Here is a 25,394-nt window from a genome sequence, read left to right as displayed (position 1 = left end):
TCTCTCTCTCTCCCCGAAGTCTCACTCTCTCTCCCACTGCCCCCAGTCGCTCAATCACTCTCCCTCAGCGACGCTCTCTCTCGCCCCCCAGCCTCTCTCTCGCTGTTTCCCCAGTCTCTCTCTCTTTCTTCCCCAGTCTCTCTCTCTTTCTTCCCCAGTCGTTCTCTCTCTCTCCTCCGTCTCTTTCTCTCGCCCCCAGCCTCGCTCTCTCCCCAACATCTCTCCACCCGCTTCTCTCTTTCTTGCCCACAGTCTCTCTCTCGCTCGCTCCCCACCATTCCCACTCTCTCTCTCCTAGTCTCTCTCTCTCTCTTGCTTTCTTCCCACAGTGTCGCTCTCTCTCCCCAGCCAGGCTCTCTCTCCCCAGCCTCTCTCTCTCTCCCCCGCCCCCGTCTCTCGATCTCTCTCCCCCCAGTCCCTCTCTCTCACTCTCTCCCCCCAGTCTCTTTCTATATCTCTCTCCACCCAGACAGTCTCTCTCACCCCCAGACAGTCTCTCTTTCCCTTCCCCCAGTCTCTTTCTCTCTCCAGAGTCTCTCTCTCTCTCCCCCCAGTCTCTCCCAATCTCTCTCTCTCCCCCAGCCACGCTCTCTCTCTCTCCAACAGCCTTTCGCATGCTCTCTTTCCCCCAGCCTCTCTCTCGCTCTCTCCCCCCAGTCTCTCTCTCTCCCGAGTCTCTCTCACCCCCCAATCTCTTTCTATCTCTCTCTCCCCCTCTCTGCGCAGTCCCACTCTCTGTCCACCAGCTTCAAGCTCTCTCTCTCCACAGTGTCTCTCTCTTTCCCCAGTCTCTCTCTCTCTCCCCCTCTCCCAGCAGTCTCTCTCCCTCCCCGCAGTCTCTCCCCCCCCCCAGCGTCGTTCTCTCCCCCGCAACCTCTCACTCACTTTCCCCAGCCTCTCTCTCACTGTCTCCCCCAGTCTCTCTTTCACTCCCCAGTCTCTCTCTCTCTCCGCTGTCCCACTCTCTCTCCCCCGAGTCAGTCTCTCTCGCCCCCAGACTCTCTTTCCTTCCCCCAAGTCTCTCTCTCTCTCCCGAGTCTCTCTCACCCCCCAGTCTCTTTCTATCTCTCTCTCTCCCCCTCTCTGCGCAGTCCCACTCTCTCTCCCCCAGCCTCTCGTTCTCTCTCTCCCACAGTATCGCTCTCTCTCTCCAGCCTCTCTCTCTCTCCCCCCCGTCTCTCGATCTCTCACTCTCTCCCCCCACTCTCTTTCTATCTCTCTCTCCCCTCAGTCTCTCTCTCCACAAAGACAGTCTCTCTCACCCCCAGACAGTCTCTCTTTCCCTTCCTCCAGTCTCTTTCTTTCTCCAGAGTCACTCTCTCTCTCCCCCCAGTCTCTCCAAACCTCTCTCTCTCCCCCAGCCACGCTCTCTCTCTCTCCCCAGCCAGGCTCTCTCTCCCCCCCCACCGTCTCTCCCCCCAGTCTCTCTCTCTCACTCTCTCCCCCCAGTCTCTTTCTATCTCTCTCTCCCCTCAGTCTCTCTCTCCACCCAGACAGTCTCTCTCACCCCCAGTCTCTCTTTCCCTTCCTCCAGTCTCTTTCTTTCCCCAGAGTCTCTCTCTCTCTCTCCCCCCAGTCTCTCCCAATCTCTCTCTCTCCCCCAGCCACGCTCTCTCTCTCTCCCCAGCCCCCCCCTCTCTCTCCCCAGTCTCTCGCTCTCTCTCCAACAGCCTTTCGCATGCTCTCTCTCCCCCAGTTTCTCTCTCGCTCTCTCCCCAAGTCTCTCTCTCACTTTCTCCCCCAGTCTTGCTCTCTCCCCCCAGTCTCTCTCTCCTCCCAGCCTCTCTCTCTCTCTCTCCCCAGCCCCTCTCTCTCTCACCCCAGCTTCTCTCTCCCTCCCCCTAGGCCCTCTCTCTCCCCAGCCCCTCTCTCTCTCTCTCTCCCCCAGCCCCCCTCTCTCTCTCTCTCTCTCCCCCAGCCCCCCTCTCTCTCCCCCCCAGCCCCTCTATCCCTCTCTCCCCCAGTCTCTCCACAGTCTCTCTCTCTCTCCCTCTCTCTTCCCCCAGTCTCCCTCTCTCTCTCTTTCCCCAGTCTCTCTCTCTCTTCCCCCAGTCTCTCTCTCTCTCTCCTCCCAGTCTCTCTCTCTCCCCAATCCCCCTCTCTCTCCCCTTAGTCACCCTCTCTCTCCCCCAGCGTCGCTCTCTCTCTCCCCCAACCTCTCGCTCACTTTCCCCAGCCTCCCTCTCACTGTATCCCCCAGTCTCTCTCTCTCTCTCCCCAGTCTCGCTCTCTTCCCCCAGTTTCTCTCTCGCTCTCACCCCCAGCCTCTCTCCCTCTCTCCAGTCTCTCTCTCTCTCTCTCTTCCCCCCAGTCGTGCTTTCTCTTTCCCCCACCGTCGCGCTCTCTCCCCAGCCTCACTCTTTCTCTCCCCCCAGTCTCTCTTTCTCTCTCTCCCCCCAGTCTCTCTTTCTCTCTCTCCCCCCAGTCTCTCTTTCTCTCTCTCCCCCTCAGTCTCTCTCTCTCTCTCCCCAGTCTCTCATTCCCCCGAGTCTCTCTCTCGCTTTCTCCCCCCAGTCTTTCTCTATCTCTCTCGCACCCCTCAGTCTCTCTCTCTCTCTCTCTCCCACCTCCCCAGTCTCTCTCTCTCCCCCCTCCCCAGACTCTCTCTCTCCCAGTCTCTCACTCTCTCTACCCAGCCTCTCTCTCTCGCTCTCTTCCCCCAATCTCTCTCCTCCAGTCTCTCTCTCTTCTCCAGTCTCTCTCTCTTCCCCCGTCTTTCTTTCTCACCCCCAGTCTCTCTCTCGCCCGCTCCCCACCATTCCCTCTCTCTCGCTCACTCCCCCATTCTCTCTCTCTCCCTCAGCCTCTCTCTCCCTCTCCCTAGCCCCTCTCTCTCTCTCTCCCCAGTCTCTCTCTCTCGCTTTCTTCCCCCAGTCTCTCTCTCTTTCTCTCTTCCCCAGTCTCTCTCTCTCCCCGAAGTCTCACTCTCTCTCCCACTGCCCCCAGTCGCTCAATCACTCTCCCTCAGCGACGCTCTCTCTCGCCCCCCAGCCTCTCTCTCGCTGTTTCCCCAGTCTCTCTCTCTTTCTTCCCCAGTCTTTCTCTCTTTCTTCCCCAGTCGTTCTCTCTCTCTCCTCCGTCTCTCTTTCTCTGTCTCGCCCCCAGCCTCGCTCTCTCCCCAACATCTCTCAACCCGCTTCTCTCTTTCTTGCCCACAGTCTCTCTCTCGCTCGCTCCCCACCATTCCCACTCTCTCTCCCCCAGTCTCTCTCTCTCTCTTGCTTTCTTCCCACAGTGTCGCTCTCTCTCCCCAGCCAGGCTCTCTCTCCCCAGCCTCTCTCTCTCTCTCTCCCCCGCCCCCGTCTCTCAATCTCTCTCCCCTCAGTCCCTCTCTCTCACTCTCTCGCCCCAGTCTCTTTCTATATCTCTCTCCACCCAGACAGTCTCTCTCACCCCCAGACAGTCTCTCTTTCCCTTCCCCCAGTCTCTTTCTCTCTCCAGAGTCTCTCTCTCTCTCCCCCCAGTCTCTCCCAATCTCTCTCACTCCCCCAACCACGCTCTCTCTCTCTCTCTCCCCAACCTCTCGCTCTCTCTCTCGAACAGCCTTTCGCATGCTCTCTTTCCCCCAGCCTCTCTCTCGCTCTCTCCCCCCAGTCTCTCTCTCGCTCCTCCAGTTTCTCTCTCTCTCCCCCCAGTCTCTCTTTCTCTCTCTCCCCAGTCTCTCTTTCTCTCTCTCCCCCCAGTCTCTCTTTCTCTCTCTCCCCCCAGTCTCTCTCTCTCTCTCCCGCCAGTCTCTCTCTCTCTCTCCCGCCAGTCTCTCTCTCTCTCTCCCGCCAGTCTCTCTCTCTCTCTCTCCCCAGTCTCTCACTCCCCCGAGTCTCTCTCTCGCTTTCTCCCCCCAGTCTTTCTCTCTCTCTCTCCCCCCAGTCTCTCTTTCTCTCTCTCCCCAGTCTCTCTTTCTCTCTCGCACCCCTCAGTCTCTCTCTCTCCCCCTCCCCAGTCTCTCTCTCTCCCCTCCCCAGTCTCTCTCTCTTCCCCCTCCCCAGTCTCTCTCTCTCCCAGTCTCTCACTCTCTCTACCCAGCCTCTCTCTCTCGCTCTCTTCCCCAATCTCTCTCTTCCCCAGTCTCTCTCTCACTCGCACTCCCCAGTCTCTCTCTCTCTCCTCCAGTCTCTCTCTCTTCCCTGTCTTTCTTTCTCGCCCCCAGTCTCTCTCGCCCGCTCCCCACCATTCCCTCTCTCTCTCGCTCACTCCCCCATTCTCTCTCTCTCTCCCTCAGCCTCTCTCTCCCTCTCCCTAGCCCCTCTCTCTCTCTCTCCCCAGTCTCTCTCTCTTGCTTTCTTCCCCCAGTCATTCTCTCTTTCTCTCTTCCCCAGTCTCTCTCTCTCTCTCCCCGAAGTCTCACTCTCTCTCCCACTGCCCCCAGTCGCTCAATCACTCTCCCTCAGCGACGCTCTCTCTCGCCCCCCAGCCTCTCTCTCGCTCTGTTTCTCTAGTCTCTCTCTCTTTTTTCCCCAATCTCTCTCTTTCTTCCCCAGTCGTTCTCTCTCTCTCCTCCGTCTCTCTTTCTCTCCCTCTCTCGCCCCCAGCCTCGCTCTCTCCCCAACATCTCTCCACCCGCTTCTCTCTTTCTTGCCCACAGTCTCTCTCTCGCTCGCTCTCCCCCAGTCTCTCTCTCTCTCTTGCTTTCTTCCCACAGTGTCGCTCTCTCTCCCCAGCCACTCTCTCTCTCTCCCCCGCCTCTCGATCTCTCTCCCCCCAATCCCTCTCTCTCACTCTCTCCCCCCAGTCTCTTTCTATATCTCTCTCCACCCAGACAGTCTCTCTCACCCCCAGACAGTCTCTCTTTCCCTTCCCCCAGTCTCTTTCTCGCTCCAGAGTCTCTCCCTCCCCCCAGTCTCTCCCAATCTCTCTCTCCCCCAGCCACGCTCTCGCTCTCTCCCCAACCTCTCGCTCTCTCTCTCTCTCTCCAACAGCCTTTCGCATGCTCTCTTTCCCCCAGCCTCTCTCTCGCTCTCCCCCCCAGTCTCTCTCTCGCTCTCTCCCCGTCTCTCTCTCTCCTCCAGTTTCTCTCTCTCTCTCTCCCCCAGTGTCTTTCTCTCTCCCCCAGTCTCTCTTTCTCTCTCTCCCCCCAGTCTCTCTTTCTCTCTCTCTCTCTCCCCCCAGTCTCTCTCTCTCTCTCCCCCCAGTCTCTCTCTCCCCCCGTCTCTCTCTCGCTTTCTCCCCCCAGTCTTTCTCTCTCTCTCCCCCCCCAGTCTCTCTCTATCTCTCCTCCAGTCGTTCTCTCTCTCTCCTCCAGTTTCTCTCTCTCTCTCTCCCCCCAGTCTCTCTCTCGCTTTCTCCCCCCAGTCTTTCTCTATCTCTCTCGCTCTCCTCAGTCTCTCTCTCTCCCCCCTCCCCAGTTTCTCTCTCTCCCCCCTCCCCAGACTCTCTCTCTCCGTCTCTCACTCTCTCTACCCAGCCTCTCTCTCGCTCTCTTCCCCAGTCTCTCTCTCACTCCCCAGTCTCTCTCTCTCTCCTCCAGTCTCTCTCTCTCTCTCCTCCAGTCTCTCTTTCTTGCCCCCAGTCTCTCTCTCGCCCGCTCCCCACCATTCCCTCTCTCTCTCGCTCACTCCCCCATTCTCTCTCCCTCTCCCTAGCCCATCTCTCTCTCTCCCCAGTCTCTCTCTCGCTTTCTTCCCCCAGTCTCTCTCTCCTTCTCTCTTCCCCAGTCTCTCTCTCACTCCCCAGTCTCTCTCTCTCTCCTCCAGTTTCTCTCCCCCGCCCCGTCTCTCCCTCTCTCGCCCCCAGCCTCGATCTCTCCCCAACATCTCTCCACCCGCTTCTCTCTCTCTTGCCCCCAGTCTCTCTCTCGCTCTCTCCCCACCATTCCCTCTCTCTCTCCCCCAGTCTCTCTTTCTCTCTCTCGCTTTCTTCCCACAGTCTCTCTCTCTCTCTTCCCCAGTCTCCCACTGTCTCCCCCCAGTCGCTCAATCACTCTACCTCAGTGATGCTCTCTCTCTCTCTCCCCCTCTCCCCAGTCTCGCTCTCTCCCTCTCCCCCCAGTCTCTCTCTCTCTCTTCCCCCTAGTCTCTCGACCCAATCTCTCTCTCTCCGCCCAGTCTCTCACTTCCCCCAGTTTCTCTCTCGCTCTCTCTCCCCAGTCTCTTTCTATCTCTCTCTCCTCTCAGTCTCTCTCTCTCCGCAGTCCCACTCTCTCTCCCCCCCAGTCAGTCTCTCTCTCCGCCAGTCTCTCTTTCCTTCCCCCCAGTCTCTCTCTCTCTCCCGAGTCTCTCTCACCCCCCAGTCTCTTTCTCTCTCTCTCCCCCTCTCTGCGCAGTCCCACTCTCTCTCCCCCAGCCTCTCGCTCTCTCTCGCTCCCAGTGTCGCTCTCTCTCCCCAGCCAGGCTCTCTCTCCCAGCCTCTCTCTCTCTCCCCCCCCGTCTCTCGATCTCTCTCCCCCCAGTCTCTCTCTCTCACTCTCTCCCCCCAGTCTCTTTCTATCTCTCACTCCCTCAGTCTCTCTCTCCACCCAGACAGTCTCTCTCACCCCCAGACAGTCTCTCTTTCCCTTCCCCCAGTCTCTTTCTCTCTCCAGAGTCTCTCTCTCTCTCCCCCCAGTCTCTCCCAATCTCTCTCCCCCAGCCACGCTCTCTCTCTCTCGCCAGCCCCTCTCTCTCTTTCCAACAGCCTTTCGCATGCTCTCTTTCTCCCAGCCTCTCTCTTGCTCTCTCCCCCCAGTCTCTCTCTCGCTCTCTCCCCAGTCTCTCTCTCTCTCCTCCAGTCGTTCTCTCTCTCTCCTCCAGTTTCTCTCTCTTTCTCTCCCCCCAGTCTCTCCCTCTCTCCCCCCGCCTCTCTCCCCCAGCTTCTCTCTTTCTCGCCCCCAGTCTCTCTCTCGCTCACTCCCCACCATACCCTCTCTCTCTCACTCCTCCATTCTCTCTCTCTACCTCAGCCTCTCTCTCCCACCCCCTAGCTCCTCTCTTTCTCCACCCAGCACCTCTCTCTCTCTCCCAGTCTCTCTCTCTCGCTTTCTTCCCCCAGTCTCTCTCTCTTTCTCTCTTCCCCCAGTCTCTCTCTCACTCTGCCCCCAGTCTCTCAATCACTCTCCCTCAGCGACGCTCTCTCTCCCTCTCTCGCCCCCCAATCTCTCTCTCTTTCTTCCCCAGCCTCTCCCCAGTCTCTCTCTCTCTCCTCCAGTTTCTCTCTCTCCCCCGTCTCTCTTTCTCTCCCCCAAGTCTCTCCCTCGCCCCCAGCCTCGCTCTCTCTCCCCAACATCTCTCCCCCGCCTCTTGCTCGCTCTCTCCCACAGCTTCTCTCTTTCTCACCCCCAATCTCTCTCTCACTCGCTCCCTACCATTCCCTCTCTCTCTCGCTCACTCCCCCTTTCTCTCTCTCTCCCTCAGTCTCTCTCTCCCTCCCCCTGGCCTCTCTCTTTCTCCCCCCAGCCCCTCTCTCTCTCTCTCTCCCCCAGTCTCTCTCTCGCTTTCTTCCCATAGTCTCTCTCTTTCTCTCTGACCCCAGTCTCTCACTCTCTCTTCCCCAGTCTCTCTCTCTCTCTGCCCCCAGTCGCTCACTGTCTCCCCCAGTCGCTCAATCACTCTCCCTCAGTGATGCTCTCTCTCTCTCCCCAGTCTCTCTCTCCCCCGTCTCTCTCTCTCTCTCTCTCCCCCAGTCTCTATACCCAATCTCTCTCTCTCTGTCTCCCCAGCCTCTCGCTCTCTCTCTCCAACAGCTTTTCGCATGCTCTCTCTCCCCCAGCCTCTCTCTCTCTCACCCCAGCCTCTCTCTCTCCCCCAGCCCCTCTCTCTCTCCCCCAGCCCCCTCTCTCTCTCTCTCTCCCCCCAGCCCCTCTATCCCTCTCTCCCCCAGTCTCCCTCTCTCTCTTCCCCCAGTCTCCCCCTCTCTCATCCCCCAGTCTCTCGCCCTCTCTTCCACCAGTCTCCCTCCCTCTCTCTCTCTCTCCCCCCAGCCCCTCTATCCCTCTCTCCCCCAGTCTCTCTCTCTCTCTCTTCCCCCAGTCTCCCTCTCTCTCTTCCCCCAGTCTCCCTCTCTCTCTTCCCCCAGTCTCCCTCTCTCTCTTCCCCCAGTCTCTCTCTCTCTCTTCCCCCAGTCTCTCTCTCTCTCTTCCCCTAGTCTCTCTCTCTCTCTCTCTCTCTTCCCCTAGTCTCTCTCTCTCTCTCTCCCCCAGAGTCACTCTCTCTCCCCCTCTCCACAGTCTCTCTCTCTCTCCCAGCCTCTCGCTCTCTCTGTCCCCAGTGTCTCTCTCTTTCCCCAGTCTCTCTCTCCCCCGCCCTCTCCCAGCAGTCTCTCTCCCTCCCCACAGTCTCGCTCTCTCCCCCCAGTCGCGCACTCACTCTCCCCCAGCGTCGCTCTCTCTCTCTCACTTTCCCCAGCCTCTCACTGTCTCCCCCAGTCTCTCTTTCTCTCCCCAGTCTCTCTCTCTCTCTCCCCCCAGTTTCTCTCTCGCTCTCTCCCCCAGCCTCTCTCCCTCTCTCTCTCCCCCCAGTCGTGCTCTCTCTTTCCCCCACCGTCGCGCTCTCTCCCCAGCCACGCTCTCTCTCCCCAGCCTCGCTCTCTCTCCCCAGCCTCGCTCTCTCTCTCTCCCCCAGTCTCTCTTTCTCTCTCTCCCCCAGTCTCTCTTTCTCTCTCTCCCCCGTCTCTCTTTCTCTCTCTCCCCCCAGTCTCTCTCTCCCCCCAGTCTCTCTTTCTCTCTCTCCCCCCAGTCTCTCTCTCTCTCTCTCTCTCCCCCCAGTCTCTCTCTCTCTCCCCCCAGTCTCTCTTTCTCTCTCTCCCCCCAGTCTCTCTCTCTCTCTCTCTCCCCCCAGTCTCTCTCTCTCTCTCTCCCCAGTCTCTCTCTCGCTTTCTTTCCCCAGTCTTTCTCTATCTCTCCCCCCTCCCCAGTCTCTCTCTCTCTCCCCCCTCCCCAGACTCTCTCTCTCTCAGTCTCTCACTCTCTCTACCCAGCCTCTCTCTCGCTCTCTTCCCCCAATCTCTCTCTTCCCCAGTCTCTCTCTCTCTCCTCCGTCTCTATTTCTCTCCCCCGCCCCGTCTCTCCCTCTCTCTCTCGCCCCCAGCCTCGCTCTCTCTCCCCAACATCTCTCCCCCCCGCTTCTCTCTCCCTCCCCCTAGCCCCTCTCTCTCTTTCTCTCCCCCAGCCCCTCTCTCTCTTCCCCAGTCTCTCGCTCTCTCTTCCCCAGTCTCTCTCTCTCTGCCCCCAGTCTCTCACTGTCTCCCCCCGAGTCTCTCACTGTCTCCCCACAATCGCTCAATCACTCTAGCTCAGTGATGCTCTCTCTCTCCCCAGTCTCTCTCTCTCTCTCTCCAGTCTCTCTCTCTCTCTCCCCCCAGTCTCTCTCTCTCTCTCCCCCCAGTCTCTCTCTCTCTCTCCCCCCCCAGTCTCTCTCTCACCGCCCAGTCTCTCACTTCCCCCAGTTTCTCTCTCGCTCTCTCTCCCCAGACTCTTTCTATCTCTCTCTCTCTCTTCTCAGTCTCTCTCTCTCTCCGCAGTCCCACTCTCTCTCCCCCCAGTCAGTCTCTCTCTCCCCCAGTCTCTCTTTCCTTCCCCCGAGTCTCTCTCACCCCCCAGTCTCTTTCTATCTCTCTCTTCCCCTCTCTGCACAGTCCCACTCTCTCTCCCCCAGCCTCTCGCTCTCTCTCTCCCACAGTGTCGCTCTCTCTCTCCAGCCAGGCTCTTTCACCCCAGCCTCTCTCTCTCTCCACCCCAGTCTCTCGATCTCTCTCCCCCCAGTCTCTCTCTCTCACTCTCTCCCCCCAGTCTCTCTCTCTCACTCTCTCCCCCCCAGTCTCTTTCTATCTCTCTCCCCCCTCAGTCTCTCTCTCTCACCCCCAGACAGTCTCTCTTTCCCTTCCCCCAGTCTCTTTCTCTCTCCAGAGTCTCTCTCTCTCTGCCCCCAGTCTCTCCCAATCTCTCTCTCTCCCCTAGCCACGCTCTCTCTCTCTCTCTCTCCCCAGTGTCTCTCTCTTTCCCCAGTCTCTCTCTCTCTTCCCCCCCTCTCCCAGCAGTCTCTCTCCCTCCCCACAGTCTCTCTCCCCACAGTTGCGCACTCTCTCTCCCCCAGCCTCTCTCTCACTGTCTCCCCAGTCTCTCTTTCTCTCTCCAGTCTCCCTCTCCCTCCCCCAATCTCTCTCTCTCCCCCCAGTTTCTCTATCGCGCTCTCCCCCAGCCTCTCTCCCGCTCTCCAGTCTCTCTCTCTCTCTCTCTCTCCCTCCCCCCAGTCGTGCTCTCTCTTTCCCCCACCGTCGCGCTCTCTCCCCAGCCACGCTCGCTCTCTCTCTCTCCCCCCAGTCTCTCACTCCCCCCAGTCTCTCTCTCGCTTTCTCCCCCCAGTCTTTCTCTCTCTGTCTCTCCCCCCTCCCCAGACACTCTCTCTCTCCCCCCTCTCCAGACACTCTCTCTCTCCCCCAGTCTCTCACTTTCTCTCTCTCTTCCCCGTCTCTCTCTCTACCCAGCCTCTCTCTCGCTCTCTTCCCCAGTCTCTCTCTCTCTCTCCCCAGTCTGTCTCTCTCCTCCAGTCGTTCTCTCTCTCTCCTCCAGTCTCTCTCTCTTCCCCCGTCTCTCTTTCTCTCCCCCCAGTCTCTCCCTCTCTCTCTCGCCCCAGTCTCTCTCTCTCTCCCCCAGCCTCACTCTCTCTCCCCAACATCATTCCCCCCGCCTCTCTCCCCCAGCTTCTCTCTTTCTCGCTCCCCACCATTCCCTCTCTCTCACTCAGCCTCTCTCCCTCCCCCTAGCCCCTCTCTTTCTCCCCAGCCCCTCTCTCTCTCTCTCTCCCCCAGTCTCTCTCTCGCTTTCGTCCCCCAGTCTCTCTCTCTCTCCCCCCAGTCTCTCTCTCTCTCTCTCCCCCTCCCCGCAGTCTCACTCTCTCCCCGCCCCCAGTCTCTCACTCTCTTCCCCCAGTCGCTCAATCACTCTCCCTCAGTGATGCTCTCTCTCTCTCCAGCCTCTCTCTCGCCCCCAGCCCCTCTCTCACTCTCTCCCCAGTCTTTCTCTCTCTCTCTCCCCAGTCTCTCTACCCAATCTTTCTCTCTCCCCCCAGTCTCTCTCTCTCTCTCCCCCAGTCTCTTTCTCTCTCTCTGCCCAGTCTCTCACTTCCCCCAGTTTCTCTCAAGCTCTCTCTCCCCAGTCTCTTTCTATCTCTCTCTCCCCTCAGTCTCTCTCTCTCTGCAGTCCCACTCTCTATCCCCTCAGTCAGTCTCTCTCTCCCCCAGTCAGTCTCTCTCTCCCCCAGTCTCTCTTTCCTTCCCCCCAGTCTCTCTCTCTCTCCCGAGTCTCTCACTCTCTCTCCCCCCAGTCTCGTTCTATCTCTCTCTCTCCTTCTCTGCGCAGTCCCACTCTCTCCCCCAGCCTCTCGCTCTCCAGTCTCTCTCTCTATCCCAGTGTTGCTCTCTCTCCCCAGCCTCTCTCTCTCTCCCTCCAGTCTCTCACTTCCCTCAGTCTCTCTCTCTCTCACTCCCTCCCCTCAGTCTCTCTCTCCCCCCAGTCTCTCTCTCTCTCTCTCTCCCCCCAGTCTCTCCCAATCTCTCTCTCTCCCCCAGCCACGCTCTTTCTCTCTCCCCAGCCCCTCTCTCTCTCTCACCCCCCAGCATCGTAGGTCCCCTGCAGTCAGAATCAGGGGAAGTCATAACGGGGAACAAAGAAATGGCAGACCAATTGAACAAGTACTTTGGTTCGGTATTCACGAAGGAGGACACGAACAACCTTCCGGTTATAAAAGGGGTCGGGGGGTCTAGTAAGGAGGAGGAACTGAGGGAAATCCTTATTAGCCGGGAAATTGTGTTGGGGAAATTGATGGGATTGAAGGCCGATAAATCCCCAGGGCCTGATGGACTGCATCCCAGAGTACTTAAGGAGGTGGCCTTGGAAATAGTGGATGCGTTGACAGTCATTTTCCAACATTCCATTGACTCTGGATCAGTTCCTATGGAGTGGAGGGTAGCCAATGTAACCCCACTTTTTAAAAAAGGAGGGAGAGAGAAAACAGGGAATTATAGACCGGTCAGCCTGACATCGGTAGTGGGTAAAATGATGGAATCAATTATTAAGGATGTCATAGCAGTGCATTTGGAAAGAGGTGACATGATAGGTCCAAGTCAGCATGGATTTGTGAAAGGGAAATCATGCTTGACAAATCTTCTGGAATTTTTTGAGGATGTTTCCAGTAGAGTGGATAAGGGAGAACCAGTTGATGTGGTATATTTGGACTTTCAGAAGGCGTTCGACAAGGTCCCACACAAGAGATTGATGTGCAAAGTTAGAGCACATGGGATTGGGGGCAGTGTACTGACATGGATTGAGAACTGGTTGTCAGACAGGAAGCAAAGAGTAGGAGTAAATGGGTACTTTTCAGAATGGCAGGCAGTGACTAGTGGGGTACCGCAAGGTTCTGTGCTGGGGCCCCAGCTGTTTACACTGTACATTAATGATTTAGATGAGGGGATTAAATGCAGTATCTCCAAATTTGCGGATGACACTAAGTTGGGTGGCAGTGTGAGCTGCGAGGAGGATGCTGTGAGGCTGCAGAGCGACTTGGATAGGTTAGGTGAGTGGGCAAATGCATGGCAGATGAAGTATAATGTGGATAAATGTGAGGTTATCCACTTTGGTGGTAAAAACAGAGAGACAGACTATTATCTGAATGGTGACAGATTAGGAAAAGGGGAGGTGCAAAGAGACCTGGGTGTCATGGTACATCAGTCATTGAAGGTTGGCATGCAGGTGCAGCAGGCGGTTAAGAAAGCAAATGGCATGTTGGCCTTCATAGCAAGGGGATTTGAGTACAGGGGCAGGGAGGTGTTGCTACAGTTGTACAGGGCATTGGTGAGGCCACACCTGGAGTATTGTGTACAGTTTTGGTCTCCTAACCTGAGGAAGGACATTCTTGCTATTGAGGGAGTGCAGCGAAGGTTCACCAGACTGATTCCCGGGATGGCGGGACTGACCTATCGAGAAAGACTGGATCAACTGGGCTTGTATTCACTGGAGTTCAGAAGAATGAGAGGGGACCTCATAGAAACATTTAAAATTCTGACGGGGTTAGACAGGTTAGATGCAGGAAGAATGTTCCCAATGTTGGGGAAGTCCAGAACCAGAGGTCACAGTCTAAGGATAAGGGGTAAGCCATTTAGGACCGAGATGCGGAGGAACTTCTTCACCCAGAGAGTGGTGAACCTGTGGAATTCTCTACCACAGAAAGTTGTTGAGGCCAATTCACTAAATATATTCAAAAAGGAGTTAGATGAGGTCCTTACTACTAGGGGGATCAAGGGGTATGGCGAGAAAGCAGGAATGGGGTACTGAAGTTGAATGTTCAGCCATGAACTCATTGAATGGCGGTGCAGGCTAGAAGGGCCGAATGGCCTACTCCTGCACCTATTTTCTATGTTTCTATGTTTCTATGTTTCTATCTCTCTTGCTCTCCCCCAGCCCCTCTATCTCTCTCTCCCCCAGTCTCTCTCTCTCTCTCTCGCTTTCCTTCCCCAGTCTCTCTCTCTCTCCCCAGTCTCTCTCTGTCTCTCTCCCCCAGTCTCTCACTTCCCCCAGTTTCTCTCTCTCTCTCTCTTCCCTCAGTCCCACTCTCTATCCCCTCAGTCAGTCTCTCTCTCCCCCGTCAGTCAGTCTCTCTCTCCCGAGTCTCTTTATCTCTCTCCCCCCAGTCTCTTTCTATCACCTCTCTCTCCCTCTCTGCGCAGTCCCACTCTCTCTCCCCCAGCCTCTTACTCTCTCTCTCCCCAGTCTCTCTCTCTCTCTCTCCCCCAGTGTCTCTCTCTTTCCCTCCCCCAGTCTCTCCCTCCCCCAGTCTCTATCTCTCCCTCCCGCAGTCTATCTCCCTCCCTCCCGCGTCTATCTCCCTCCCTTCCCAGTCTATCTCCCTCCCTCCCCAGTCTCTCTCTCCCTCCCCGCAGTCTCTCTCATCCTATCTGCAGTCTCTCTCATCCTATCCGCAGTCTCTATCTCTCCCTCCCCCAGTCTCTCTCACCCTCTTCCCCAGTCTCTCTCCCTACCTCCCTCAGTCTTTCTCCCTCCCTCCCTCAGTCTCTCTTCCTCCCTCCCTCAGTCTCCCTCCCTCCCTCACTCCCTCAGTCTCTCTCCCTCCCTCAGTCTCTCTTCCTCCCTCCCTTCCTCAGTCTCTCTCCCTCCCTCCCTTCCTCAGTCTCTGTATCTCCCTCCCCAGTCTCTCTCATCCTATCCCCTAGTCTCTCTCTCTCTCTCTCTCTCTACCTCTCCCCACCCCAGTCTCTCACTCCGCTCCCCACCCCAGTCTCTCTCTTCCCCCAGTCTCTTCCTCTTTCACCTTTCCTCCCTGAGGCTCAGGTCTGTAGCGGGTTCCAGTATGCAAGCGCTGAGATGGTTCCAGTGCCCAAGCGCCGAAGTCCGCTTCTGCGGGACTAAAGAACGAGCCTGTGGGACATGATTGAAAAGAGCACCTGCACGCTGGAGCCTGCTCCAGAGGGACTGCGCGGCCTGCAACACCTGATGTGCAGCAGCCTTGAGGTAACTGGGTGGATGCGCAGCCAAAGGGGAACAGTGATCGGTCTGATGAGTCACGAAATTGGTGCACCTCAGGAGCTGACGACTGCTGGATGGACCGCAGCCTAATCTGATCCATCGTTAACATCAACATAGCCCCAAAGCGGAGGGGGCAGCAGAAGCAGTGCTGCAAAAAAGTCAATGCCGGGCACTTAAAAACCCAGCTAAGAGAGCCCTATACAATCAGCGCTTCACAGCTAACCTGGCGTGCCTTGATGATCCCGAGACACAGAATGCCCACACCGCTTGGTCTGCCCTCCAGACCTCCATAACCAGTGCCTGCAAAGAGACGCTCGGTCACTCAACCAGGAAACACCAGGATTGGTTTGATGAGAATGATTAGGAGATCCAAGTGCTAATAGATCGCAAGTGCAGGGCAGTTATGAGCCTTAAACAGCAACTCAACTCAGGAGCAGCAAAGCAGCATTACAGACGGGTCACAGCTGAGGTCCAACAAAAAACCCGGGACCTAAAGAACAGGTGGTGGATGGAGAAAGCACAGGAGATACAGCAGCTGGCCAACAGTCATGATGTGCGAGGATTCTTCATCGCAGTCAAGGCCACCTACGGGCCAAATACCCAAGGCCCCACCCCACTGCTGGCCAAGAATGGGGAAACACTCATCAAGGACACCGAGGCAGTCAGGGCCCGCTGGAAGGAGCACTTTGAAGATCTCCTCAATTGAGACTCTGCCTTTGACTCGAGTGTTCTCGACTCCATCCCGCAGCATGTCACCCACCACCACCTCAGTAAAACCCCAACACTGCACGAGGTAGAAAAAGCCATAAGACAGCTTAAGAACAACAAGGCTACGGGAGCGGATGGAATCCCTGCTGAGGCACTGAAGTATGGCGGAGAGGCGCTGTTGGGGCGAATACATGACCTCATCTATCTCATCTGGAGGGAGGAGTACATGCCGGGAGATGCAGTGATCGTGACCATCTTTAAAAAAGGGACAAGTCCGACTGCGGCAACTATAGGGGAATCTTCCTGTTATCAGCCACTGGGAAAGTCGTTGCTAGAGTCCTCCTCAACCATCTTCTCTCTGTGGCTGAGGAGCTCCTTCCGGAGTCACAGTGCGGATTTCGTCCCCTACGTGTCACAAAGGACATGATTTTTGCAGCGTGACAGCTACAGGAAAAATGCAGGGAACAGCACCAACCCATAGATATGGCGTTCTTCGACGTTACAAAGGCCTTTGACATTATTAACTGCGAGGGTCTATGGAGCGTCCTCCTCCGTTTCCGATGCCCCCAAAGGTTCGTCACCAACCTCCGCCTGCTCCACGACGACATGCAGGCCGTGATCCTTACCAACGGATCCACTACAAATCCAATCCACGTCCGGACCGAGGTCAAACAGGGCTGCATCATCGCCCCAACCCTCTTCCTCGCTGCCATGCCCCACCTCACAGTCAACAAGCTACCCGTTGGAATGGAACTAAACTACAGAACCAGTGGCAACCTGTTCAAAATTCGCCATCTCCTGGCCAGGTCCAAGACCAGCCCAAACTCTGTCGTCAATCTACAGTACACGGACGACGCCTGTGTCTGCGCACATACAGAGGCTGAACTCCAGGACATAGTCGACGAATTTACTGAGGCGTACGAAAGCATGGGCCTTATTCTAAACATCCGTAAGACAAAGGTCCTCCACCAACTTGTCCTCGCCGCACAGCACTGCCCCCCAGTCATCAAGATCCACGGCACGGCCCTGGACAACGTGGACCATTTCCCATACCTCGGGAGCCTCTTATCAACAAGAGCAGACATTGACGACGAGATTCAACACCGCCTCCAGAACGTCAGTGCAGCCTTCAGCCGCCTGAGGAAAAGAGTGTTTGAAGACCAGGCCCTCAAAACTGCCACCAAGCTCATAGTCTACAGGGCTGTAGTAATACCCGCCCTTCTGTAAGGCTCTGAGACATGGACCATGTACAGTAGACACCTCAAGTTGCTGGAGAAATACCACCAAGGATGCCTCTGCAAGATCTTACAAATCCCCTGGGAGGACAGACGCAGCAACATTAGCGTCCTCGACCAGGCCAACATCCCCAGCATTGAAGCACTGACCACACTTGATCAGCCACATCGTTTGCATGCCAGACACGAGACTCCCAAAGCAAGCGCTCTCCTCGGAACTCCTTCATGGCAAACGAGCCAAAGATGGGCAGAGGAAATGTTACAGGGGCACCCTCAAAGCCTCCCTGAAAAAGTGCAACATCCGCACTGACACCTGGGAGTCCCTGGTTAAAGACCACCCTAAATGGAGGAAATGCATCCGGGAGGGCGCTGAGCACCTTGACTCTCATCGGCGAGAGCATGCAGCGGAAAGAGCGTGCGGCAAAGCAGTGCCACCCACCCTTTCCATCAACGACTATCTGTCCCACCTGGGACAGGGACTATGATTCTCGTATTGGACTATATTAAGAGTGGAAGCAAGTCTTCCTCGATTCCGAGGGACTGCTTATGATGATGATGCACCTCGCCTCAATTGACATGATCGAAGCCTAAACTACCAATCATTGAGGCCTAATAAATGGTACTCACACCCCAACTGCGAAAAATGTACAAATAGTGGATATCAGGGAGGAAAATAGCACTGCAGTCAGAGGGTGGAGCAACAGGAGCTCCCCTCAAGAAGGACAACATTGAAGACGATGTAGCAGCCTTGAATGCAACGGACTAATTGCGTGGTAGAACTCAAAGACCACTCTTTACTTCAGAAAGGTTGTGTGAACTTGTGCCAACCATTTAAATAAAGTTGTTTCGCCTTAAAATGACTTGTTCATGTAGTACTTTTCCAAAGTTATGGAGTATAGTTCAGCAACCCTTTGGACTAGTGTTAGATTGTATAGACAACCCGTACAAGCTTAATGTTGGCAACACTGAAGGCATCCTGCTTAGCTCTGCCCAGAACCTATGGGCTTCTGGCACCAACTCGACCAACGTTCCTGGTGGCTCATTTATGCTGAACCCAGTAGGACGTAACTTCAGCATTCTGTTTAACTCTGAGCTAAGTGTTACATAAGAACATAAAAAATAGGAGCAGGAGTAGGCCATAAGGCCCCTCGAGCCTGCTCCGTCATTTAATATAATCATGGCTGATCCAATCATGGACTCAGGTCAACTTCCCTGCCCGCTCTCCATAACCCTTTATTCCCTTATCGTTTAAGAAACTGTCTATTTCTGTCAAATTTATTCAATGTCCCAGCTTCCACAGCTCTCTGAGGCAATGAGTTCCACAGATCCACAACCCTCAGAGAAGAAATTTCTCCTCATCTCAGTTTTAAATGGGCGGTTCATTATTCTAAGATTATGCCCTCTAGTTCGATTCTCCCCCATCTGTGGAAACATCCTCTTTGCATCCACCTTGTCAAGCCCCCTCATAATCTTATGCGTTTCGATAAGATCACCTCTCATTCTTCTGAGTTCCAATGAGTAGAGGCCCAACCTATTCAACTTTTCCTCATAAGTCAACCCCCTCATCTCTGGAATCAACCTAGTGAACCTTCTCGGAACTGCCTCCAAAGCAAGTATATCCTTTCGTAAATATGGAAACCAAAACTGCGCGCAGTATTGCAGGTGTGGCCTCACCAATACCGTGAACAACTGTAGCAAGACTTCCCTGCTTTTATATTCCATCCTCTTTGCAATAAAGGCCAAGATTTCATTGGCCTTCCTGATCACTTGCTGTACCTGCATACTATCCTTTTGTGTTTCATGCACAAGTACCCCCAGGTCCCGCTGTATTGCAGCAATTTGCAATCTTTCTCCATTTAAATAACAACTTGCTCTTTGATTTATTCTGCCAAAGTGCATGACCTCACACTTTCAAACATTATACTCCATCTGCCAAATTTTTGCCCACTCACTTAGCCTGTCTATGTTCTTTTGCAGATTGTTTGTGTTCTCCTCACACATTGCTTTGCCTCCCATCTTTGTATCATCGGCAAACTTGGCCACATTACACTCAGTCCCTTCTCCAAGTCGCTAATATAGATTTTAAATAGTTGGGGTCCCAGCACTGGTCCCGATGTTGGGGAAGTCCAGAACCAGGGGACACAGTCAAAGGATAAGGGGTAAGCCATTTAGGACTGAGATGAGGAGAAACTTCTTCACTCAGAGAGTTGTTAACCTGTGGAATTCTCTATCGCAGAGAGTTGTTGATGCCAGTTCATTGGATATATTCAAGAGGGAGTTAGATACAGCCCTTACGGCTAAAGTGATCAAGGGGTACGGAGAGAAAGCAGGAAAGGGGTACTGAGGTGAATGATCAGCCATGATCTTATTGATTGGTGGTGCAGGCTCGAAGGGCCGAATGGCCTACTCCTGCACCTATTTTCTATGTTTCTATGTTTCCCTGCAGCACCCCACTGGTTGCCAACCCGAGAATGAACCATTTATCCCTACTCTCTGTTTTCTGTTCGTTAGCCAATCCTCCATCCATGCTAATATAACCCAACCTCATCAACTTTTATCTTGTGCAGTAACCTTTTATGTGGCACCTTGTCAAATGCGTTCTGGAAGTCCACATCCACATCCACTGGTTCCCCTTTATCCACCCTGTTCGTTACATCCTCAAAGAGTTCTAGCAAATTTGTCAAACATGACTTCCCCTTCATAAATCCATGCTGACTCTGCCTGACCGAATTATGCTTTTTCAAATGTCCTGCTACTGCTTCTTTAATAATGGACTTCAACATTTTCCCAACCACAGATGTTAGGCTAACTGGTCTATAGTTTCCTGTTTTTTTGTCTGCCTCCTTTTTTTAAATGGATGTACTACCCAACATCCATTTTATCGCAAAGGCTGCCTTCTTCCCATCTCAGGTATATTCCCTACCTCATCCACTTTGCCAATGATCATGTGGACGATTCATTTCTCAAATGCTCTCCTTACCAATCTCCATTCTCTAGCTTCAATTAATTCAGAACTGTATCTTTTCTCGCACAAATACCATCACCCATTACCCTTGTTCTTGACCAAGGCCATTGGCTCCTTTCTTCCACCAAAATTCTCACCTACATTTTCAAATCCCTCTATGGCCTCACCTTACTTTATTTGAGAAATCTTCTCCAGTCATACATTCCAGCCCAAACCCTTTGCTCCTCTGAAACTGATTACTGCTTGTCCTGTGAACTCGACACTTCACCGTTACAGGCCATTTTGCCCTTGCCTTCTGAGATTCTCTTCCAAAACCACTTTGCCAGGCTGAACTGTCCAACCCTTCACAAACCTTCGAAAAACCCGTACACTACAAATATGCCTTTGAGCTCCCACTCTGGGCAATGCCTTACTCACTGACCAGTACACTTCCCTCTGATGATGTGCTGATGCATTTTTCTACCTGAGGAGTACGACATAAAAGGTGGTTGGTGTAAGTTTCACAATCCAGTCCGCGAAAAATGCAAGATCAGATTTATATCACAGTTAGTAGTTTAAAATAATAATTCCATAGTCTATTTTCCCTCCTCTGTCAATTTTCTCTCTTCCTGAGCTACTGACTTAGAGGAAAACACAGAGGGAGTCAAGAGATCAAGGCAGGGAGAGATAGAGGGATGCATGCAAAGAAAATAAAGAGTATAAATGGCAAGCGTTGCAAATTAGCATAATTTAAGGTGGAGCATGGGAGAAGTTCCTTCTCGTGTCCTCTGCGACCTGGCCTTTGACAGAGAAGCAGCATCACAATTGACCCCAATCATGTCGCCAATACAGGAGCAGTAATAGATACTGCAGTCCATCTAGCCCAACCTAAAACCCAAACCCTCTTAATTTTCATATCCGCAAAAACGTCATCAATTTTCTTTCAATTTTTCTTTCATACCATTTGCCTCCCCAGGAGGACCATTCCATCTGTTCACCACTGTTACGTAAAGCATTTAAATTAAAACTGTGTGTGTGCACTTTACAACTTGTGCCAGCCGTGACCCAGTGGGTAGCCCTTTCGCCTCCAGAGGTAGGAACACAAAATCTAGACTGACACTCTCGGGATAGTACAGAGGGAGTGCTGTACTGTTGGAGATGCCGTCTTTCAGTTAGACGTTAAACAGAGGCCCCCGTCTGTCATCTCAGGTGACCATAAAAGATCCCATGGCACTGTTTTGAAGAGGAGCAGGGGAGTTATCCCCGATGTCCTGGCCAATATTTATTCCTCAACCAACTTCACTAAACACTGATGATCTGGTCATTATCACATTGCTGTTAGTGGGAGCTTGCTGTGTGAAAATTGGCTGCCACATTTCCTACATTACAACAGTGACTATACTCCAAAAGTACTTAATTGGCTGTAAAGCATTTTGAGATGCACCAAGGTTGTGAAGGGCGCTGTAGAAATGCAAATTCTCACTGCATTCTGAGTAGTGCACCCGGAAGTGAAGCTGGGGAGATAATCGGGGAGAAGAAGTTGAGCAATTATTTAAGGTGGCAGTAAAGCTGAGCAATGCCACTTTGGTGTACAAGAAAGAGGTTCACCAGTTATACCGGAAAGTGTCAAAAACAATAGGGAGACCAGCACAAAACTGGAGAGAATAACTAACACATACCGATCCATAGTTAAGTAACTGAAATGCAAATGGTTTAGGGAGAGACGATTTAACCACTGTGTCTGTATAACCAACAACAAGTTGCATTTATATCGTGCCTTTAACGTACTAAAAATGTCCCAAGGCGCTTCACAAGAGCGTTATCAAACAAAATTTGACACCGAGCCACATAAGGAGATATTAGGACAGGTAACAAAAAGCTTGGTCAAAGACGTAGGATTTAAGGGGCGTCTTAAAGGAGAGGTAGAGAGGTTTTGGGAGGGAATTCCAGAGCTTGGGGCCGAGGCAGCTGAAGGCACGGCCATCAATGGTGGAGCAATTAAAATCGGGGACGTGCAAGAGGGCAGAATTAGAGGAGCGCAGAGATTTCGGAGGGCTGTAGGGCTGCAGGATGTTAGAGAGATAGGGAGGAGCAAGCCATGGAGGGATGTGAACACAAGTATGAGAATTTTGAAATAGAGGCGTTGCTGAACCAGGAGCCAATGTAGGTCAGCGAGCACAGGGGTTGAAGGGTGAACAGGACTTGGTGCGAGTGAGGACACAAAGTTCCGGACGAGCTCAAGTTTATGGAGGGTGCAAGATGGGAGGCCAGCCAGGAGAGCATTGGAATAATTGAGTTTAGAGATAAAAAGGCATGGATGAAGGATTCAACAGCAGTTATGCTGAGGCAGGAACAGAGACGGGCGATGTTACTGAGGTAGAAGTAAGCGGTTCTGGTGATGGAGGGGAGAAAAATGCAATTGCACTTCAAGTACTGATCACTCGGCTACAATTACTGGTTTAATCCACATTAAATGTTAAAATAGGATAGCATAAAACCAATGAAAGCACAACAACTATATGATGCTCATTAAGTTCCAGCGAAGGGTCAGAAGATCTGAAAATGTAACCTGACCTTCCTCTTTCTACAGCTGCCTCCGGATCTTCAGATTGTTTCCAGCATTTCCTGTTTTTATTTCAGATTTCTAGCAACTGCAATATCTTGCTTTTTAACTATATGAAGCTATGTTTAATATATCATTCTTTAAGAATGTTTTAAGAGGGATCATTAAGTATCGAACTGAAAATGCTATGTTAAACTTGGTTAATTCAGAACCTTGCTTTGATCACTCAGAGTACTGTGCACAGTTCTAGTCTCCATATTATAAAAAGGATATCGAGGCACTTGAGAAGGTGCAAAAAAGATTTACAAAAGGTTACAAGAACTGAGAGATGATAACTATCAGGAAAAACTGAGCAGGTTGGGGCTCTTTTGAGGGATGACCTAATAGAAGCCTTTAAGCTTATGTAAGTTATCGATGTAGATTAGATGTTTCCACTTGTGGGGGAGACCAAAACTAGGGGCCATAAATATAAGATAGTCACTAATAAATCCAATAGGGATTTCAGGGGAACTTCTTTACCCAGAGTGGTGAGAATGGGGAACTTGCTACCACAGGGAGTGGTTGAAGCGAATAGCTTAGATGCATTTAAGGGGAAGCTGGATAAACACATGAGAGAGAGAAAGGAATAGGAGATGTTGCTAGGGTGAGATGAAGACGGGTGGGATGAGGCTTTAGAACATAAATATAGACCTGTTGGGCCGAATGGCTTGTTTCTGTGCTGTAAATTCCATGTAATATCAATATTACAAGTATTACTGAAAGCTCAGGTTATTTTAAAGCAGCATAAGGAGCAACTCACCAAAATAGTTAGCAGAATGTCAGGTTTTATGCTCACTGACAGTTATCAGTTAAAACCGTTAGGTTTCTGTGTGGGTGATGCAAATCATTACCGTATGCAAATTGAAGCTCTGGCTTAAAGGAAAGTGTGGGAGGGGTACTGCACTGGGATGTGATAAGGGACCTGATGGGGAAAGTGGAAAGAGTGAACTCAGACAATAGTGTGAAAGTGCTATGATTTACCTTAAATGTGAAATCATTTTTGAGATGCACTTAGTGGAAAAGTCTACAAGGAGGCGTGAATTGTCTCATAATTAGTTACCCTCCTAAATGATCATCTTACTTATTGGTATTGAAGCATAATTACCTCCATCTCCAGCAATCTTTAAAAAAAAATTTCATTCAAACTCCGTCCATAAAGATAGTCACTAATAAATCCAATAAGGAATTCAGGAGAAACTTCTTTACTCAGAGAGTAGCGAGAATGTGGAACTCGCTCCCACATGGAGTGGTTAAGGCAAAAAACAATAATGCATTGAAGGGTCTGGGTCAAAATCCTGGAACTCCCTCCTGAACAGCACTGTGGGAGTACCTTGACCACATAGATTGAAGAGCTTCATGAAGGCGGCTCACCACCTTCTTGAGGGCGACTAGGGATAGACAATAAATGCCAGCCTTGCCAGCGGTGCCCAATCCCATGAATGAATAATTACATTTTTAAAAAGGGGAGGAAGCTAGATGAGTACACGAGGGAGAAAGCAATAGAAGGATGTGCTGATAGGGTGAGATGAAGTAGGGTGGGAGGAGGCTCGTGTGGAGCATAAACACCTGCGGGGACCAGTTGGGCCGAATGACCTGTTTTGGTGCTGTAAAATTCTATGCAAGTTACCGGCCTGTTTTGGGCTGGTAATTATGACAGGTAGGAATAGAAATGCCATGGTGTGAGGGGTAGACATTAAAAACTGAAACTTGTGCCGTGCACTGTCACAACGATCATTACCTGCCGTCGATGCCTCCTGTTGTTCTGGTTAAGCTGGGCCAGCATGATTTGCTGATCCAGTAGTTCTGTCCTCTGTTGTCTCTGAATGTCCAGGGTTGCACCCATTCCAATAGGAGTCTCATGGGTGGGATCAGCTGATGAGAAGAGAGGTTCGAGGGTAAACGAGGCACATCTGGCTGCCCACTTTGGTACACACAGCAATTGCTGTACCTTCAGCACATTGTAGTGGTAAACAAGTCCAGAAAGCTGCAGGAGAGAAAAAGAAAAACTTGCATTTATATAGCGCCTTTCACAACCACCGGATGTCTCAAAGTGCTTTACAGCCTATGAAGTATTTTTTGAAGTGTAATCACTGTTGTAATGTGGGAAACACGGCAACCAATATGCGAACAGCAAGCTCCCACAAACAGCAATGTGATAATGACCAGATATTCTGTTTTTGTTCTGTTGATTGAGGGATAAATATTGACCAGGATACTGGTGAGATCTCCCCTGTTCTTCTTTGAAATAGTACCATGGGAGCTTTTACGTCCACTTGAGAGAGCAGACGGGGCCTCAGTTTAACGTTCTGGTTTATCATCTGAAAGACGGCACCTCTGACAGTGCAGTGCAGTGCTCCCTCAGTACTGCACTGGAGTGTCAGCCTAAATTTAAATGCTCAAGTCCCTGGAATGCGACTTGAACCCACAAACTTCTGACTCAGAGGCGAGAGTGCTACCCACTGAGCCACAGCTGACACCATCCAAACAAGAAAACTGCACGCATTCAATGTTCATGTAACAGCACATGGCCACAATACATTTGAGGCATAGAACATAACAACCAGGGAGGTTATGCTCGAATTGTATAAAACACTTGTGAGGCGACAGCTAAAACACGAGCTAGGCCACAGCCAAAGCACTGCGTACAATTCTGGTCATCACATTGCGGTAAATTTCTACGGTTCTATGGTACTGCTGTCAGGAACATCCCTAGACTATAAAGTGGCAGACAGTTAGGCCCAGATCTTCACTGGGGTGGGATTTCCAATCCGGGAGGAGGGTAGTAATTGTGGTTGGAAAGTCCGCGTTTCCCTGAATGCTATGTAGTTTGGCACGTGGTTGTTTTTCCAACAGGTTCTCCGCCCGGAAGCCAGCCTGATTGACAGGGTTGGCTTCCTGTCGGGCGGAGAACGCTGCAGAAGAGGCTGCAACCCAGGGGCAGGTAGATTTCCTGCTGCTGGGGTCGGGATCGCGAGGGGGAGGTAGGGGGGGGGGGGGGGTGAGGGTTGCTACAGCGCGGCTAGGAGGGTCTGGAATGAGCATGGGGAGTCTGAGATAGGTTGAGGGCAGGGATGGGGGTTCTGTGATAGCGGGCGGCTCCGATCTCGATGGGAGTCCAGGCATGGCAGGGGGGCTGAAGCAGGTTAGCTTGTGGTTGCTGGGAGGAAGCATGCCTGCTCCTTCTGGGCCACAAAGGCACTTACCTCTTCCATGCAGCAGCCATCGCCTCCTTTTAGCTGCCAGTTTTCCCCGAGGCCCAGAAAAGCCGACCGGTCGGGGTTAAACCTGGAGAGTTAAACCCTCAGAGGCGCACACCCATAAAAATATTTAAAGGAGCACCCCGCCTCCTGGGAGCGGGTTTGTTGCCCGCTCCCTGTCCTGCCTCCGTTAAAATAGGAAATGGACGGATTCGAATTTCAGATTTTAAAATTGCTACATCCCATTCGACCCAAACCCATC

At 52.8% G+C, this 25,394-nt stretch overlaps 1 protein-coding gene across 2 annotated transcripts in view; it reads right to left on the bottom strand.

The window, feature by feature from the left end:
- ubac2 (UBA domain containing 2) overlaps positions 1–25,394 on the bottom strand; it is a 328,535-nt gene that overhangs the window by 83,848 nt on the left and 219,293 nt on the right. For both annotated transcript variants that reach the window (XM_070891399.1, XM_070891398.1), the window contains one exon: positions 23,674–23,919. In XM_070891399.1, coding sequence (XP_070747500.1) covers positions 23,674–23,919 — 246 coding nt within the window. The remainder of the gene's footprint in view (positions 1–23,673; positions 23,920–25,394) is intronic.

This window comes from Pristiophorus japonicus, chromosome 10 (genome assembly GCF_044704955.1).
Source record: "Pristiophorus japonicus isolate sPriJap1 chromosome 10, sPriJap1.hap1, whole genome shotgun sequence".
Taxonomy (NCBI): domain Eukaryota; kingdom Metazoa; phylum Chordata; class Chondrichthyes; family Pristiophoridae; genus Pristiophorus; species Pristiophorus japonicus.
Note: the sequence above shows the minus strand (reverse complement) of the source record. Positions and strands in the feature narration are given on the sequence as shown.